Consider the following 15023-nt stretch of genomic DNA (forward strand, 5'->3'; position numbering starts at 1 on the left):
ACAAATACTCGCACCTGCACAATTGCAGAACACAATCAAAGATGGGCACTCAAAAGAGAGGTAAGAAATGTTTTCTTAAAAAGCCATACCTGAAGGCTCGGATGGTGGTCAGGCCTTCAACAGTCTCTGAAAAATGGGAAAGTAATGGGAGCTGAGTGCTGTCATCCAGCTGCTGGAGGTCCCTAGAGAGGATTATGAGAACAGATTTGCAAGAAGTCAGTTCTGCTGTCCAGTTATTCTCCTGGAGTGAAAGGGAATGTTAGCACAGTAATTACACACACAGCATTCAGATGGGCTGCAGTGCAGCACTGCAGTCTCTAAGCAGGGAATGAAGTCCCCAGGAGGACTTTTCTCTTTAAATCTGAGTACATGCAGTGCTGGAGTTCTGAATAAATCTTTTCCCTTCTCTTCCTTCCCTTGCTTCTCTAATGTTGCTAATTCTCATACTGAATACTTTATTCTTTTAAACACAGTTCTGGCTCAATGCTGAATATGAATTTAATAAGATACTGCAAGTGAGGGTTCCAGTTCAGCAGAAGGCCAAAAGCAACTTCATCTTTGTTCTCCCTCCACCCCCAGATGACAGCAGAACTTCACACTGAGCTAACAGTACACAGACCCAGTAAACGAGAACTTGCAGTTCTCAATTTCAAGTTTAGTCATCAAGTCAGTGGAAGCACTGGGTGAAAAATGCGGTGTTGCTGCAAATGCTTGTTGAGCACCACCGCAAGGGAAGCAGCACAAGTGTAGGAGAAGAAAATCATGGATGTGGCTAAAATTTTTTTAACTTGTTGGGTTACCACAGGGCTGCCAGCCACTAGATCAAGTATTAGACCAGGTTGCCTACGGCCCCATCCAACCTGGCCTTAAATACCTCGAGGGGCGGGGAACGCACAAACTCCTCTGTGCCAGCACCTCAAGACCCTGCCAGTAAAAAACTTCCCCCTGACATCCAACCTAAATCTCCCCTTCTTCAGTTTAAAACCATTTCTCCTTGTCTTATCACTATCTACCCATGTAAAAAGTTGTTTTGCCTTATGTTTATAAACTCCCTTTAAACATTGGAAGGCCGCAATGAGATCTTCCTTATGTCATGTGAAGATGGGAGAAATTTTCATCATGGATAAAGACCCTGCTCCTGCCTCCCACATTTGGTTCAGAGAGCTGCAAACAAAATGCACTTGTAGAATGAAGCATTTTACTACATTGGATTTGGATCACCTTCAGATAAGGCCACGCCTTTGACAAAACCAAGTGCAAAAATGAAAGCCCTTCACAATTCTGCCACCATACACTGCAAAAGATGTTTCAATAGCCAGAACAACACAGGTGTATGTTCTTACCGTGATGCGACTCGGAAGTATTTCTGGATGAAGTAACACATGATTGCAAGGGGAACCAGGGCAATGAGAAACATCGGTGTGACATATGAAATCACAGCCAGGGCAGATACACACAGCAAAGTGGAGCGACTCAAGCACTCCAGGGTGGCAGGAATATGCTGGGTAAAGTAGTAGAAGTGCACGGAATTAGAGAAATAAATGCACTGCATACAAGTTAAAAACAGCATTATTTCCTATTACATTCTTTTAATCCCACAGATAAAAAATAAAGTCATAATATAAAAATTGAAGCTTTGAAGCACTAAACATACAGGTCTGCTTTTGGATTTACTGCTGGATTTTGGGAAAGCATTGCAGCCTAGAATAAACATGGAAATCTGAATTTCAGTCATTAATATTTCAAGCAACAGCATTTGCCTTTTTCTCAATTCATTTGCTCATGTATCTCAATCGAATACGTTTACCCACTTTTTAAACAAGGGGGTGCTCTTAGTGTAGGGATATTGCTATCGATCTACTTTCACTTCCCTTTTCTCTAAGATGGAAAAAAAAATAAGCAAAGCTGTTTATGACTGCAGGATATCTTAATTAAATAAGCGTTTTCCCAGTGTGCCTTTAAAGCTGAGGAATTCATCTGGAACCCAGAAAGTTGTGAAGCAAAGTGATGCAATATTCAAAATCATAGATCAGCTGCAAATCTCACCCAAATAAGAGAATGCAATTTTTCAGACTGAGAAAAATAAGGTACCGTGGGAGCTCAAATGTACTTATTGAGTACCTGGTCGATGGTGTTGCAATCAGCTGAAAATCTGTTCAGTATACTTCCCAGAGGTGTCGTTTCAAAAAACCTGAAATGAGGCAATGAATGGGAAAGATCATACCAGCCATATGAAACTACTTCTTAATTGCTTTTCTGCCTTCCATAAACTATGCACTGTGCTACAAACACAAGGCAATAAATCAACAAACGGAGTAAAGTTTCTCATGTTTCCCCATATAACTGCAGCTTCCCCAATAAAACAGCAGTCTCAACCATCCCCAACAACAACCACCATCTCCTCAGCTCCCTTTACTTCCCAGCTGTGTAAGTCCCACAATTACATTTGCAATTTTGCAACTCTTCAATTTATGAAAAATGCAAGGAAAGCTCAATCACAAGTCCTGACATTTTTCCCTAGAATAAAAATGCATAATAAGAACAACTGCTGGCACAATGCTTTCAAAGTCCTTTCCTTTACATTTGCCCATCCAAGATACAAACTTCGTTATTGTTGTGTAGTTGTTAACTGTTCCCTAACTTATGAATGATGAATCCAAAGCCTAATTCTGTCTTGGAAAAAAGTTGTTGTGTTTTTTTTTAAATGAAGTTTTCAATATTTCTCCTTTCCTCGTGACTTCTGAGCTAAATATGGTTAATGTTAAAATAAGTATTTTTCCAAATATTCATCAACATTTGCAGGTTTGAATCAAGCTACAGCTTTAATTTGGCAGTATTGGAAATAAAACACACACAAGTCAAAGGCCTTTACTGCTATCTGTGCAATCCCAGTGTGCTCCACTGATGCCTGTGATGGCACTTATCCAGGCTCCCTGTCTTTCATGAGCTTGCACAATCACTGCTGACAGTAAATACTTCCATGATTAAGATTATGACACACACACTGCATGAACTGCACCATGTATCACCAATAATTGTGCTTTCTCCTTAATCAAAACAGCAAAGAGAAATAAAAGATGCTAGGAAGTAAATATCTCAAGTCACAGTCAGACCGGAGAGGCATCTGACCACCGCCCACGAACCTGAGCAGGTTGGGTGCCATTTACCAAAGTCTGCTCAGGAGTTCGATACTTGGTGACTTTCAGTGATGCATTATAAAACATGAATCACAACCACTTTATAGAACAAGAAGACCACCTCGAAGTAAGGAATACAGAATGACGAGAATAGTTTGTATTATGATCAGAGGAATACCTCATCGGTGCCAAAATAATCTTATTTAATAAGGAAGCGTGCAGCTTTTTGGTGACTTTCAAGCCAGTCCATTCCACTGCTATGGATGTGACGAGACATAACACAATCCCAAGGCAGCAGAGAATGCTGAAAATTTTTGAATATGGAGAGTGGTTGAAAACCTAAGAAACAGAGAAAGAGCAATACAGTATCCATCGTAAATTAAACTTAAAAACCAAGGAAAATAAATGCAGGACTGAAAAAATGTAAGGAATAAATCCTTCTTTCTCCCCCAGATTTTCCCAAAATTAAATACCCAGTGATTTCACGTTAAGCCCAAGTTTTTTATCCTTTGGAAAAGGGACTGTTTGAAAGAAAGCAAGAGAGAAATTCAGAATTTAAAATCATACAAAACTAGAATGAAACCTGGTTGATAATTTTGAAAATTTGATCTCAAGGAAAAAACCACCAACAGCATCTTGGAAGCATTTCCTATGGCTCTGGTGACCCGACCTATTCTTTGAGTGTGATCAGAGTTTAAGAGTTATTATTTTTAAATATTAACTTCATATTAAAATCCACCATCACTAAAACAACTTTTAGGGAAGAAAAAATGATCCCAGTGAAATCAAACATGAACCTTCCAGGCATATGTGTGCAATCATTTAGAGGCACTAAATTCCCATGAAGAAAGCAACCCCAGTTGTAACAAAATCCCTCCACTATAACTTATACACACAGAGTACCCTGCTAGGTAACCCTGAGGTCAGTTCCACATGAAATTCACCTGGAGAACAAGGAAAATGGGCTACTGATCATCAAAATCTGGGTTGCCCATACATTACAAAACCTGAATGCCCTATTGCAGCAAGAATTCTATCATACAGGAGAAACAGAAGAACTGTGGCATCAAAATCACTTTAGAGACCAAAGTCTAGGCATATCAGCTAATGATGAAAACGTAATAAATCTGTCAACAGGAGAACAACAATGCACAAAACTTAATTGTTAGCTTTATTGCATTGTGTGCCTGAAACTGCATTGACCTTCAAAATGGCTCTATTGCTAGGAGCTTTGCATACTGCATACAAATCTTGGAGCAGAGGTTGAGTGTGGGAGTTCACCACTGGTTACATCTGAGGAGAGGAGTGAGCGAGGTATCTCGTACCTCACAGTGAGAGCAGTTTTTCAGCTCTCCCTCCATCTTCCCAGAAATAGCATCTGAAGTCCAGCGTGCCAGGCAGTAGTCAATGGCCACCATCACCGTGTGCTTCAGCAGCTGGGACAGAACCAGCAGTGGCAGAAGGAGTATTCCCGCTGCACTGAGGTACTTCCCACATGCTCTCCAAGGCATCTTTGCTCTCTGATGTAGCACAGAGGACAGGTTGTCTTCATCATCACTTTCTGTTGCTTCTTCTGCAATGACCAAAGAAATAAATCAGAAAAAAAAAAGAGTACAACCACACTGACTTCCTCTTACACAGCTTTCATAGGAACTGGTGAGTGACAGCTTCAAAACACAAGTTATCATACAGCATAAAGGCTTTCAGGTGAAATTATTTGTTCAAACAGGAAGTAATACATGTTAAGAAGATGCAAAAAGCACAGTACTAGATGTTCAATGTCTTCAGCCACATTCAGTAACTTAAAAGTGTTGGCTTGAGTAATAAAGTGAATTTTTCCTAGGTAAAACCTTAAACTCAGCTGTTGACAGGTTTGAAGCTCATCCAGCATAAATGTCAACATTAATTCATCTCTCACTATTGAATTATTTTAAGTGCACTAAAAAACCCTCAAAAGTTTGACAGATGTTATGACTTCTGATGGTTTGAAAACATTAATCAATGTTAAACTCATAAATCAATGTTAAACTGATAAACTCAGTGGAAACAGCACTCTTACAAACCATGACCCGTGTGAAAACCAAAGATTCTCCTGCTGGTTTGGAAGTTGCTCATTCATTCTAATATAATTTAACTGTAAAACAGTGGTGTAGTGGCGCTGGGCATAAAGGGTGCCCTTTTACCTTCATCTTCTTCATCATCTTTCAGCAGTGCTTCACGGGAATACATTGTCCTTCGGAGATTTGTTCTTTCCAGAACAGTTTTAGTTTCAATTGTAGTCTCCTAAAACAGAAGGGTTAGTGTGCTTTCAACCACAGAATTCATCAGAACATGAATAACTGCGAGGAAATCTGTTTTCAATCAGAACATCAATGAAAAATAAAGGAAGTGAGAATCTGCCAGCATGCAGCCATAAGGGACTGATGTGCCACTGCTGTGTAAAACCAAAGGGCATCAATTGCATAACTGACATTCATTGCAGTTTGTCAATCCCAGCTCTCTCATTCTTGGGCTCTCAACTTGGACAGATATTTCTAAATTAGTAAGGACTAACATTAACATCCTGTTCATTTTATGCTGTAGTATTAAAGAGAAAAAGTGATTTGGAGAACCTCTTACGTGCAAATGTGAAAAAATTACACCTGATGAAATTAGTAAACTTAAGTATACCCTACACAAACAGCTGTCAGAACTGTGCATAAACAGTGCTATTCCCATTAAGTGGCCCAATTTAGTATTCCTTAGACAGGAGCCCAACAAAAACCTTTTCCAGCTCCTGGTCTTGTCGATTCATTAGTGTCTTCCAGTGTTCGAAAAGCTCAGTCTCAGATTTCTGTATGTCCTTGAGTGTTCCTTCTCTCTGGATGTAGCCATCTTTCATCGCTATTATCTAAGAAGTCAGAAACAGAAGCTGTGAGGTCACATACATCTACACATTTATTTGAAGGGTACACCGTGCTTGGTCAGAACTTTTCAAAAGAGTATTTGTATGAAAAAAATTGTCTTTTAGAAACAGTCTAGTTATCTCTTGACTCCGTCCCTTTTACTTGAGATGCTGCAAAAATACCCTGTATGCTTCCTACACTTCACACTTTCCAAAAGGAAGGCTGCTTTTAAGTAGCAAAAAAGAATGGAGTCCTCTTCAGCAGACAGCAGCAAGCACTGCTGCCTAAATACAAGTCATTAGCAAGATAAGATGTTACAGTTCTCTTGCCACCTAAAAGGAAAAGGCTTTTAGCAGCACACCGCGCAGCACATTTTGCCCTCATTCAAGCAATTAGGTACGAGCGTACTGGCTCCACCGTCTGTTTGATACCACGGACCTGATAAGAAAAAGCTCGGGATTTTGAGTCCCTAAAGCTTTTAAAAGCATAAATGGTGGACACGGAGTAAAAAAAAATTATGTCTACAGGAGAATGTCTGAAGAGTGAGGTTTCCAGGTTTGTATCAGCGAAACCACGTTGTACACATAATGCAACTAACTTCACTTCGTCTCTGACAAGGAGAATTGGAAAATGAGGCGTGTGGGTTGTAAACTCGTATGACATCGTTAGAAAGTGGTTAATGGAGTGTTTCTTTTCTCCCTAGAAACTTGGAAATTTCGATGATAAAAAAAAATAGGGAGCACATTCCATTTATCAGTAAGAATTTGCACCACAGGAAAAGAAAAGTAATAGTAAAGAAAGAAAGCAAATGGATCTTTTTGTGGTCAAATTTTTTCAGGAAGTGCCGACATAGATGGGACTCTACATTCTTACTAGGGTTTTGCTGTGGACATGTAGGAAGGCCATCATACATGTCTGATATTTCTACTTAAAACTCCTTGAACTAAACCAAAATAAAACATTTTATCTGCACTGCACTGTATAAACCTCGCTGAGGCTTACTGAGATCTTTACTTTGGTAAAAACGACCAACTCTCCCTTAACAAATTATTAATAAACTTAATTAATACAAACCCTCTCTGTCCTACAGAGCATTTGAAACAGTCTGTTTCATGAAATCTACTTAGAAGGTAATAAAAACCATTCTCATTGAGCAGCTCACTAAACAGACACACCTAGAAACGTGTCTGACATTTGGAAAATAAAATGAGCTGGTAATGGATACAGGAGGACAGCTGTGCACATTAAAAAGCTAAGGTGGACTTCAGATGGAGAGGAAGAAGACAGAAAATTCCTGTACTCAGAGACGCTACCAGCAAAAGCAGAACTGCATTGAGAACAGCACTAGTTCTTACAGCAGTACAGCCGAGGGACAAGGTCACAGCAGAAACAATAGAGGATAAATGCTTCCCACTAAAAATATGACCAGAAGAAGATTAATGGCTATCTGCAGCTTTACAGCAGGCCAATATGAATCACAGAAAGTAGGTAAAATATGGTTATTGCTTGAGACACAAAATAACTGCTTCTATAGTCCACACAAGCTGCAAATGACTGAGAATTCCTGCTGGGAGGCAGCACTGCAGTAATCAGTCTTTGTGGGCAAGACGTTGTGGCTATGTAACTGCAGGAGAAGTGCAATGCCAGTGTGAGCCAAGAAGCTAAAAGAATCCCAACAAAATCAATCAGCTCACCCTATATGGTCTGTTTTACCTTTATCATTTGTAACTGCAAACTGCTACAGCAAGCACACTTTCAGCTATTTTTCTGTAAACTTCAAGATACAGCAAAGAAACAGAACTAAATAATGCCTATTTCTTAAAATTCTGCCATCACACGATGGAAAGAAGAGTTTTTGATGTCTTATCTACTGCTATCAAGCCTAAGGAAATGCCATTTTTTTTCCACACGTCTCAATAACCATAATCAACACCTTTCTCTGTGATACCACGGACAACTTCCTGGTAACATCACAGACATCAGCAAATACGTTACTCCAACATTCCACTGTTCTGAGAACAAAATTGTACAGTGTTAGAAATGGGTTAAGATACCTGCTGTATTTCAGATGCAGCCCATTTTCATGAGATTGTCAAGTATCAGCTCTAGGGAAATCAGACCCGTAAAGGTGTTCTATGACAGGAATTCCAAAATCCTGCACTCCAGACTTGGTGAACTTTTGCAAGACCTTAATTGTGACTCTTCTCACTAAACTACCACTTGGTAGAAAGATGAAGTGAGAGGCTTGTTTGTAGAAGACATATTTCTGCCACTTCCTTGCCTCCTAACACACACACACACATATATATATATATATAATATGAAAAGAGTTTCCTTACCCAGTCAGCATGGGGCAAGTACTGCAGTTTGTGGGTCACTAGCACAACTGTACGCTTGTCTTCTCGTAGCATTTTCAGGATTCCTTCTTGCATGAGATGGTCACTTAGGTGGATATCCAGTGCAGAAAATGGATCATCCTGTCATGAGGAAGAAAAGGTCAGCTTGTGAGTCAACATTAACACGATTTAAGTAAACTGCTGCATGTTAGTAGTGGAAAAAACAGTTAGATTGATATAGACGATCAAAAGAGATCATCAGAAGATCAAAATTGTTCAAAGAAGTTTTCTTAAAGTTCCCAACAGACCTGGAGGCAGTCGGTTGCTTTCCTGCAACGAGTACTCAGACATACAGTAACGTCAGCTGTGTAAATGCCAGGACTTCCTGAGGCTTCTGAAACTGCACCTCTTAAAAGATGCACTTCACAGCCCTATTAATGGCAGTTTGTGACTTCTGTAAGGCTCAACACAATGAAGCAGTGTGTACTGATGGCATATGTTATCTACACTGCTCCAGAGACAGTGCCAAGGAGAACAGTTTTATTCTCCACACTTTCCCTCATGATTTTTTTACATTACTTTTTAAATTCATACAATGACACTTGATTAAGAAAACATCACAGAAGTACTGATCTGCTTGATGATCCTCATCAGATGATTTATGGCCTGTGATAACTTCATCTTATTAAAACAATCAATTACATGCAATTAATTTAGGAATAAGCTGATGTGCATCATCATCGAGAAATTCTTTTTCACTTAATCCTACCAGGCTTTTAAAGCCTGCTCCTACTCTTTTCCAGAGCACATCTGCTGAAGTTTGGGCAGGATATGTAAACAAAGAGCCATTTGGGTTTGGAAGACAGCTTAGTTTGTTGCAGAAAGGAAACACCTTTGACACAGGACAATATTCATTTTATGCTTGAGATGACTTAGGAATGTTACAAATATTGCTGAGACTTCCAAACTTCTGGCTACAAATTTCTGAATAAACACAAGAGTCAAAACAAACTTCAACAGACAGAGGGGAAGCATCAGCCTTCCGATTTGTATCCTAGTATCTGTCTGTCCACAGCATTCGCAAAGCACGCCATAACCGCAGGCTGGCTAACAACGGATGTAAAATAAACAGTGCACATTTAGCTCAGCTTAGTGAAGCACAATGTTCTGTGTGCCATCCATGAAACACTGTAAATGCTTACATCTTGGGCTTCTGTTTGCAGCATGATCATAATGGCATCTACTCACCAGGAACACAACATTTGTCTGCTGGTACAATGCCCTCGCCACACTGATACGCTGGCGCTGCCCTCCAGACAGATTAATACCCTGGAGATAAGCAGGAAAAATAAAATCAACTATAAGAACATCAACCGAATATTTATATTTTGATTTGATTATCTGGACAAAAACTCAGAGATGTTTCAAAACTGTTGGCCTGCAGGGGAGCCGGGAACACAGTATGACTGTATATAGTATAGACTGTGGGAAAAGCCAGAGAGCTCCATCTGAGCTCTGTGTGGATCGGGGGTGAGAAATGTTTAATGGTTTATGGCAGTACAACGGTGCAGGCAACATGCGGATGTTCTGCAGGCAGTCTGATTCAGCAACTGAAGTCTGCTACATCCTATCTGTATTTTACACCCATATGTCACCATACAGCATTAGCTCCATCGGGTTCTGTGTCTGTATCACAACTACTGCAATCAGCAGCTCCTGCAATCCAGCTGCAGTTTCACCAACACTGTAAGCTCTCACAAGCCAACACTGCTACCCAAAGGTCCGCTCCTCCTCCCTGCCGTTTTATCCCACCCCTCTAATTTTCTCTTTCTGTTCCACATCCATTTAGCTACACAATGACTTGGGTTAAGAACTAATGCTCTTCAAAGTAAGATGGTAGGCATGGAAACGTGTCCTTGTTGGCACTGTGTGAGTGCAAGTGCCACTTTGTGCCTGGGTATATCGTTTATGGAATTGGGTCTTATTTTTAGATTACCCCCAAATAAACCAAAATATGCGCTGTCAGCAGAATTAGTCAGGCACTTTGATAGCAGCACATTTAAATCATGGCACCTCACATAAATGACAGTTTCTGTTTACCAAGCAACCAGCTTTCAGACTAATGACTCAAATGTACACTTACCAAAAGATGACCTTTGTTGCCAAATAGCCGCTAAGATTTTAAGAACGTAACAAAATAATAAAAACCGCTACATATCTAAAACAGAAATAGAAGCCTGTAGCTGTTTACTGACCCTCTCTCCAATCTGGGTTTGGTCTCCGTGAGGGAGAATGTCAATATCAGGCTGGAGGGAACAAGCATCAATTACTGCTTTGTACCTGTGGGAACAAAAAAGGTAATGCAAAATCCACACAGATACTGCTACAGAAGCACATTTCCTACCTGAAGGGGAACAAAATTAACCAGCTGGAAGAATCACACGGTGGAAAATGTATTTGTTAGCCACTAATTGTTCTAATGGGATCTCTTTCAACTGCAGGCAAGTAAATACCATTTCAGCTAAGAAAAAGAAACTTCCCAAATACAAATACTGAACAGCTAAAACCAGGCAAAAAAAGAACCAGCTTCTTCTATACTATATCGTTACTGTTTAATGTTTACATGCATTTCTAACCAGCAGCTTTGTTTCTTGTTTTTGTTTCAATACCCAGGTAGAAAGAAACAAGCAAACAAAGCACACACGGGATGAGCACATGGCTGTCTACTGATTTTAGGGTGGGGAGAAGGGGGAACACAATGGAATCCCCACAACAGTTTCCAAGTCTTTCAGAATGCTTTGTGATCAGTTACACAGAATAAAAAGGCAGCCCATTAATCCTTCACAATATACAAAATACAGAAATCTTAACAGACGCTACTCCAGCTCCCAAACTGTCACCGTCCAAGTCAATTAAACTAGTCAGTTACGTGTAAGGAGAAAGTACTGCATGCTGCACAAATGTGGCCCTTGGAATACATAATAGTTCTACACTTCAGGCCAAGTGAGACTGAACTCCGTCTCGTGTCCTTCAGAAAAATTGTGGTCAAAGCTGCCAGTCCAGAACTCGGTGTCTTCAGTCACGTTTGGGCAGGTGGACTGTTTGTTACTGGAGTGGGATGGGGCCAGTGTGTCTGTGCAGAAGGTGTCAAAGTACGCAGAACCACTGCTTAGCTAAAAGGAGATGGAAGCATACAACAGGGCTGAGCCCTATTACCTCTGTTTGTTAAAAGAGCTTTCAAATGTGATATTCTCTTCCACTGTGGCGTTGAGCAGCCAAGGCTTCTGTGATGCATATGCTACTGATCCTCTTTTCCTGGAAAAACAAAACAGGAGTTTCCAGCTTACCAGTGCAGTAGGGATTACTGGAAACCATTTAGTTTTGTGTAGAGATGGTAATTAATCTCAGAAAATGCTGCCTTTCCTTTCTGTTCTTTGGGACAGTTTCCAGCTAAACACTGCAATGGATCACCTAATTTGAGAGCTGGTTCTGTTGAATATCAGCTTGCTCCCCCGTTTTCTGCTGCAAGAGTTTTGCAGAGGGTAACTCCATGAGCCTCAGCAGTGCAGGCGACAGGAGGAAAATTACCAAAGACTGAATTCCAGCTCTGTCTGGAGAGGTGAATTAAAAATGCAAAGCAGATGACACCAGTTAGGCTGCACACTACAGGAGAGGTACTCAAAAAAGATGTTTTTAACGTATTAAAAAACACAGCTCCACACTTAAGCAAAGGCAGTTCTCCCCCAAACAATTTATTTTCCCCATTATAAGAAGAGAAATTGAGTCATAAGGATTCCATGCTGAATGTTTTTCTATTTCTTTATCTCTGTGAAGACAAAAACAAGAACACAGACAAACAACAGTCACTAAATCTCTGCTCGTGGAATTTCCCCCATCACACACCACAGGAAAGAGCAACTTATAAGAGGACGGCCAACAAGATGTCCTGATGCAGATTTTCTTCCACACGCATTGTATTACAACTAAAAATGTATCTGCTCACTGATAGTGTTTCTGCGGCTATCCGTGTGCTGAGGACTCAGACAGCAGAGCTGGGAGAAAGGCACGACGTTTTATTAGAGCACCTGATACTGCTGGAAAAACAGACCAACTCATTGGCACATCATTGTTTCTCCAGAAAAGGACCAAAGGAAGGATCATATGCCTAAAGGTGTATTTATTTTCCTCCCAGCTATATCAGCTAATCCAACAGAAAGCTCTGACCTCTCACCCAACATTGTCTGCTAGACAGCCACTGCAGCAGCCTCATTCCAGTTAGACCTGAATGCAATTCTAACCATAATGCGGAGGGAAAAAAAGAAATGCTTGATTATTTTCTGTAATTCCTATCAGGAGGCAATGTCACTTGCCCTGCTCATTCTTTCAGCCTTTCCCCAAGCTTGCTTAGACGTCATTATAGGATCCCATTTTCACTGATGATCTGAACGAGCACACAGTTCTGCTACCTCGGTAGCGCGCTTCCCAGTTCAAAAATCGGATTGCTCATTAAAATTTAATTGTGCACGGTGAATTCTCTGACTGGAAAACGAAACAGAGATGAACACACACAAACCCCTACGCAGCTCAGCCTGTACCCTCAAAATCTAATTCAAAAAGCAGTAATTTCTGACGCAGGAGGGAAAGTATTTTTTCAATTAGCATGCAACCCTTATCTCAGTGATTGAGACAAAACTGCTCTGAGTGTGAACGTGTATTCCTCTCCCCTCTTTTTATTGTTTCAAATTGCATCTTTGCTGCTATTTAATTCTCAAAACGAACAAAAAGTTATTTCTATTTTATCTTTGAAAAACTAATGTTAAAGTTCTGAGGAAAAAGGTCGGACTTGCTCCATGCGGAGAGTCAGCACAATGTCTGCAAACACCATTCACATTCTGGCTAAAATTCAGCTTTTAGGCTGCTAATTGCACTGCGAGGAATTGGGGAACAAGCAGGAAGCTGGCCAAAATTCAATACAGGAATTTAGTAAATCTGTCTAATATAATCTTAAGTGCAAACTGACACTAGGATGACACATCAAGGCAGATCATGCTTTTCACATGAGAGGGGAGCTTGACTGTACAGCGTGACTTCAGTGCTTCTCACAGTGAGCAGACAGTAAAAAAAAAACAACTTAATGAAACTCTGAGATAAACAGAGGCACAAATTCAGAGAACAAAATATTCTGAAATGGAGCATGCAACATTTTTTCTCTGAAAAGCTGCCTCGAATCTACCTAATATTTCATGCTTAGAAGACTTAACGTCAACAAACAGCCCAACAGACAAAGACATGGAAGGGATTTGTTTTTGTAGGTGGAAGTAATTGCCTCCTACCTCTGATCTGCATAAACAAATGTATTGTCATCAGTGGAATGTAACATTTCTCCTCAGATAACACATGATATACTGAGAGTAGCCTCTAAATGATCACAAGGGTGCAAACAGCAAAACCCAACTCTAGAATAATCAGGGAAACCTTCCCTGATCACCCCGGAGAGGACATTTTTCATGAGATGAACTCTCTTCATTAATGTAGCAACAGAGACAACGCTGTCAAGACCATCTGAAGCTACTGATCTACCCTCACACGCCGTCTTGGTAAGTCCAGTAGGCTCAGAACAGAAAATGAGATTAGTTAGCGGACATCCATGAATGAATCTGTGCTCTAGCAAACATCGACAACTTTTAAATGCTGGTGATTTTTAAAGGAAAAAAAAAACATGCAGCTATAATGGAAGTTAAACTGAATTATAATGGAAGAGAAAATATTACGCAGTAGAAGTTTCTTCTGTGTGTGCCTTGGTCTGATGACTACAATTTTATCACGGTTATTTTGCACAATCCTTGAATTTCTACCACTAACTCAAACCTGAGCATCCTCCAGACATGAGCAAAACGTGCCCTGTTCCTATGTTATTGTTGCATCTACATAAACAAGAAAATGTGCTTCCATTATTTTCAGCCTGATGCTTGGATACAAAACATTTTGATGTTGAACACCTGCCATTATTGAATGGCATGGGTCATTGCTAGTAGTGTGGTGGTTACGTACAGAGATGTTTGGCTTCTAAAGAAGAACAATTCACTAAAAGGAATCACTTCTGAGGACTATCGCCATCAAGTTCTTAAAGTGCCGTACCTGAATTCCATCTCAACAGGAGATTCTTTCTCTGGGCTGCAGGAAACAAATACAGACTGTTATTATTTTCAATTCAATAATTTTAGACAACACAAAAATGCCTTAGACTGCTACCCCCACGCTATAAGTGAAAACACAACAATATAAGTATGCTCTTAACTATGCTAGAGTTGTACAGACCTAAAACTGGTACGGTTAAAGCTCCAGTTTTGACAAGTGTTAAACAATGCTGCATGAAGCGTTCAACACCTGTGAGCAAATGCTCAAGATCTCACACAGTTTTAGCTCAAAAAAACCAGCCCACCAAGACCCACCTCTGTTCTGAGAGCACCAGAAGTACCCAATGAGATGCTAGTGCAACAAAGCCACTGCACTCATTCCTACAGTTTATTACCAGCATGGCAGTGACTCACATAATCAATGATAAAGTAGGCAATCGCTTCATATAACCTTTCATGTTTTTTATATGTACTTAGCACAGCTTTGTGCGTGACCTTACTTGGTTGTACCTCTTCAACAGTTTCAAA

At 40.3% G+C, this 15023-nt stretch overlaps 1 protein-coding gene across 6 annotated transcripts in view; it reads right to left on the minus strand.

Annotated features, from left to right (window-relative positions):
- Positions 1-15023, minus strand: part of ABCC8 (ATP binding cassette subfamily C member 8) — a 64108-nt gene that overhangs the window by 13208 nt on the left and 35877 nt on the right. For all 6 annotated transcript variants that reach the window (XR_011903711.1, XM_072337927.1, XM_072337928.1 and 3 more), the window contains 12 exons: positions 14497-14532; positions 11575-11673; positions 10614-10698; positions 9607-9687; positions 8362-8499; positions 5902-6027; positions 5321-5420; positions 4463-4710; positions 3316-3476; positions 2122-2191; positions 1344-1501; positions 90-182 (listed from right to left, as the gene is read on the minus strand). Coding sequence is in view for 5 of the 6 variants with exons in the window: in XM_072337927.1 (XP_072194028.1) it covers positions 90-182; positions 1344-1501; positions 2122-2191; positions 3316-3476; positions 4463-4710; positions 5321-5420; positions 5902-6027; positions 8362-8499; positions 9607-9687; positions 10614-10698; positions 11575-11673; positions 14497-14532 (1395 nt within the window). In the remaining variant the exon portion in view is untranslated. The remainder of the gene's footprint in view (positions 1-89; positions 183-1343; positions 1502-2121; positions 2192-3315; positions 3477-4462; positions 4711-5320; positions 5421-5901; positions 6028-8361; positions 8500-9606; positions 9688-10613; positions 10699-11574; positions 11674-14496; positions 14533-15023) is intronic.

Source organism: Excalfactoria chinensis, chromosome 5 (assembly GCF_039878825.1).
Source record: "Excalfactoria chinensis isolate bCotChi1 chromosome 5, bCotChi1.hap2, whole genome shotgun sequence".
Classification (NCBI taxonomy): domain Eukaryota; kingdom Metazoa; phylum Chordata; class Aves; order Galliformes; family Phasianidae; genus Excalfactoria; species Excalfactoria chinensis.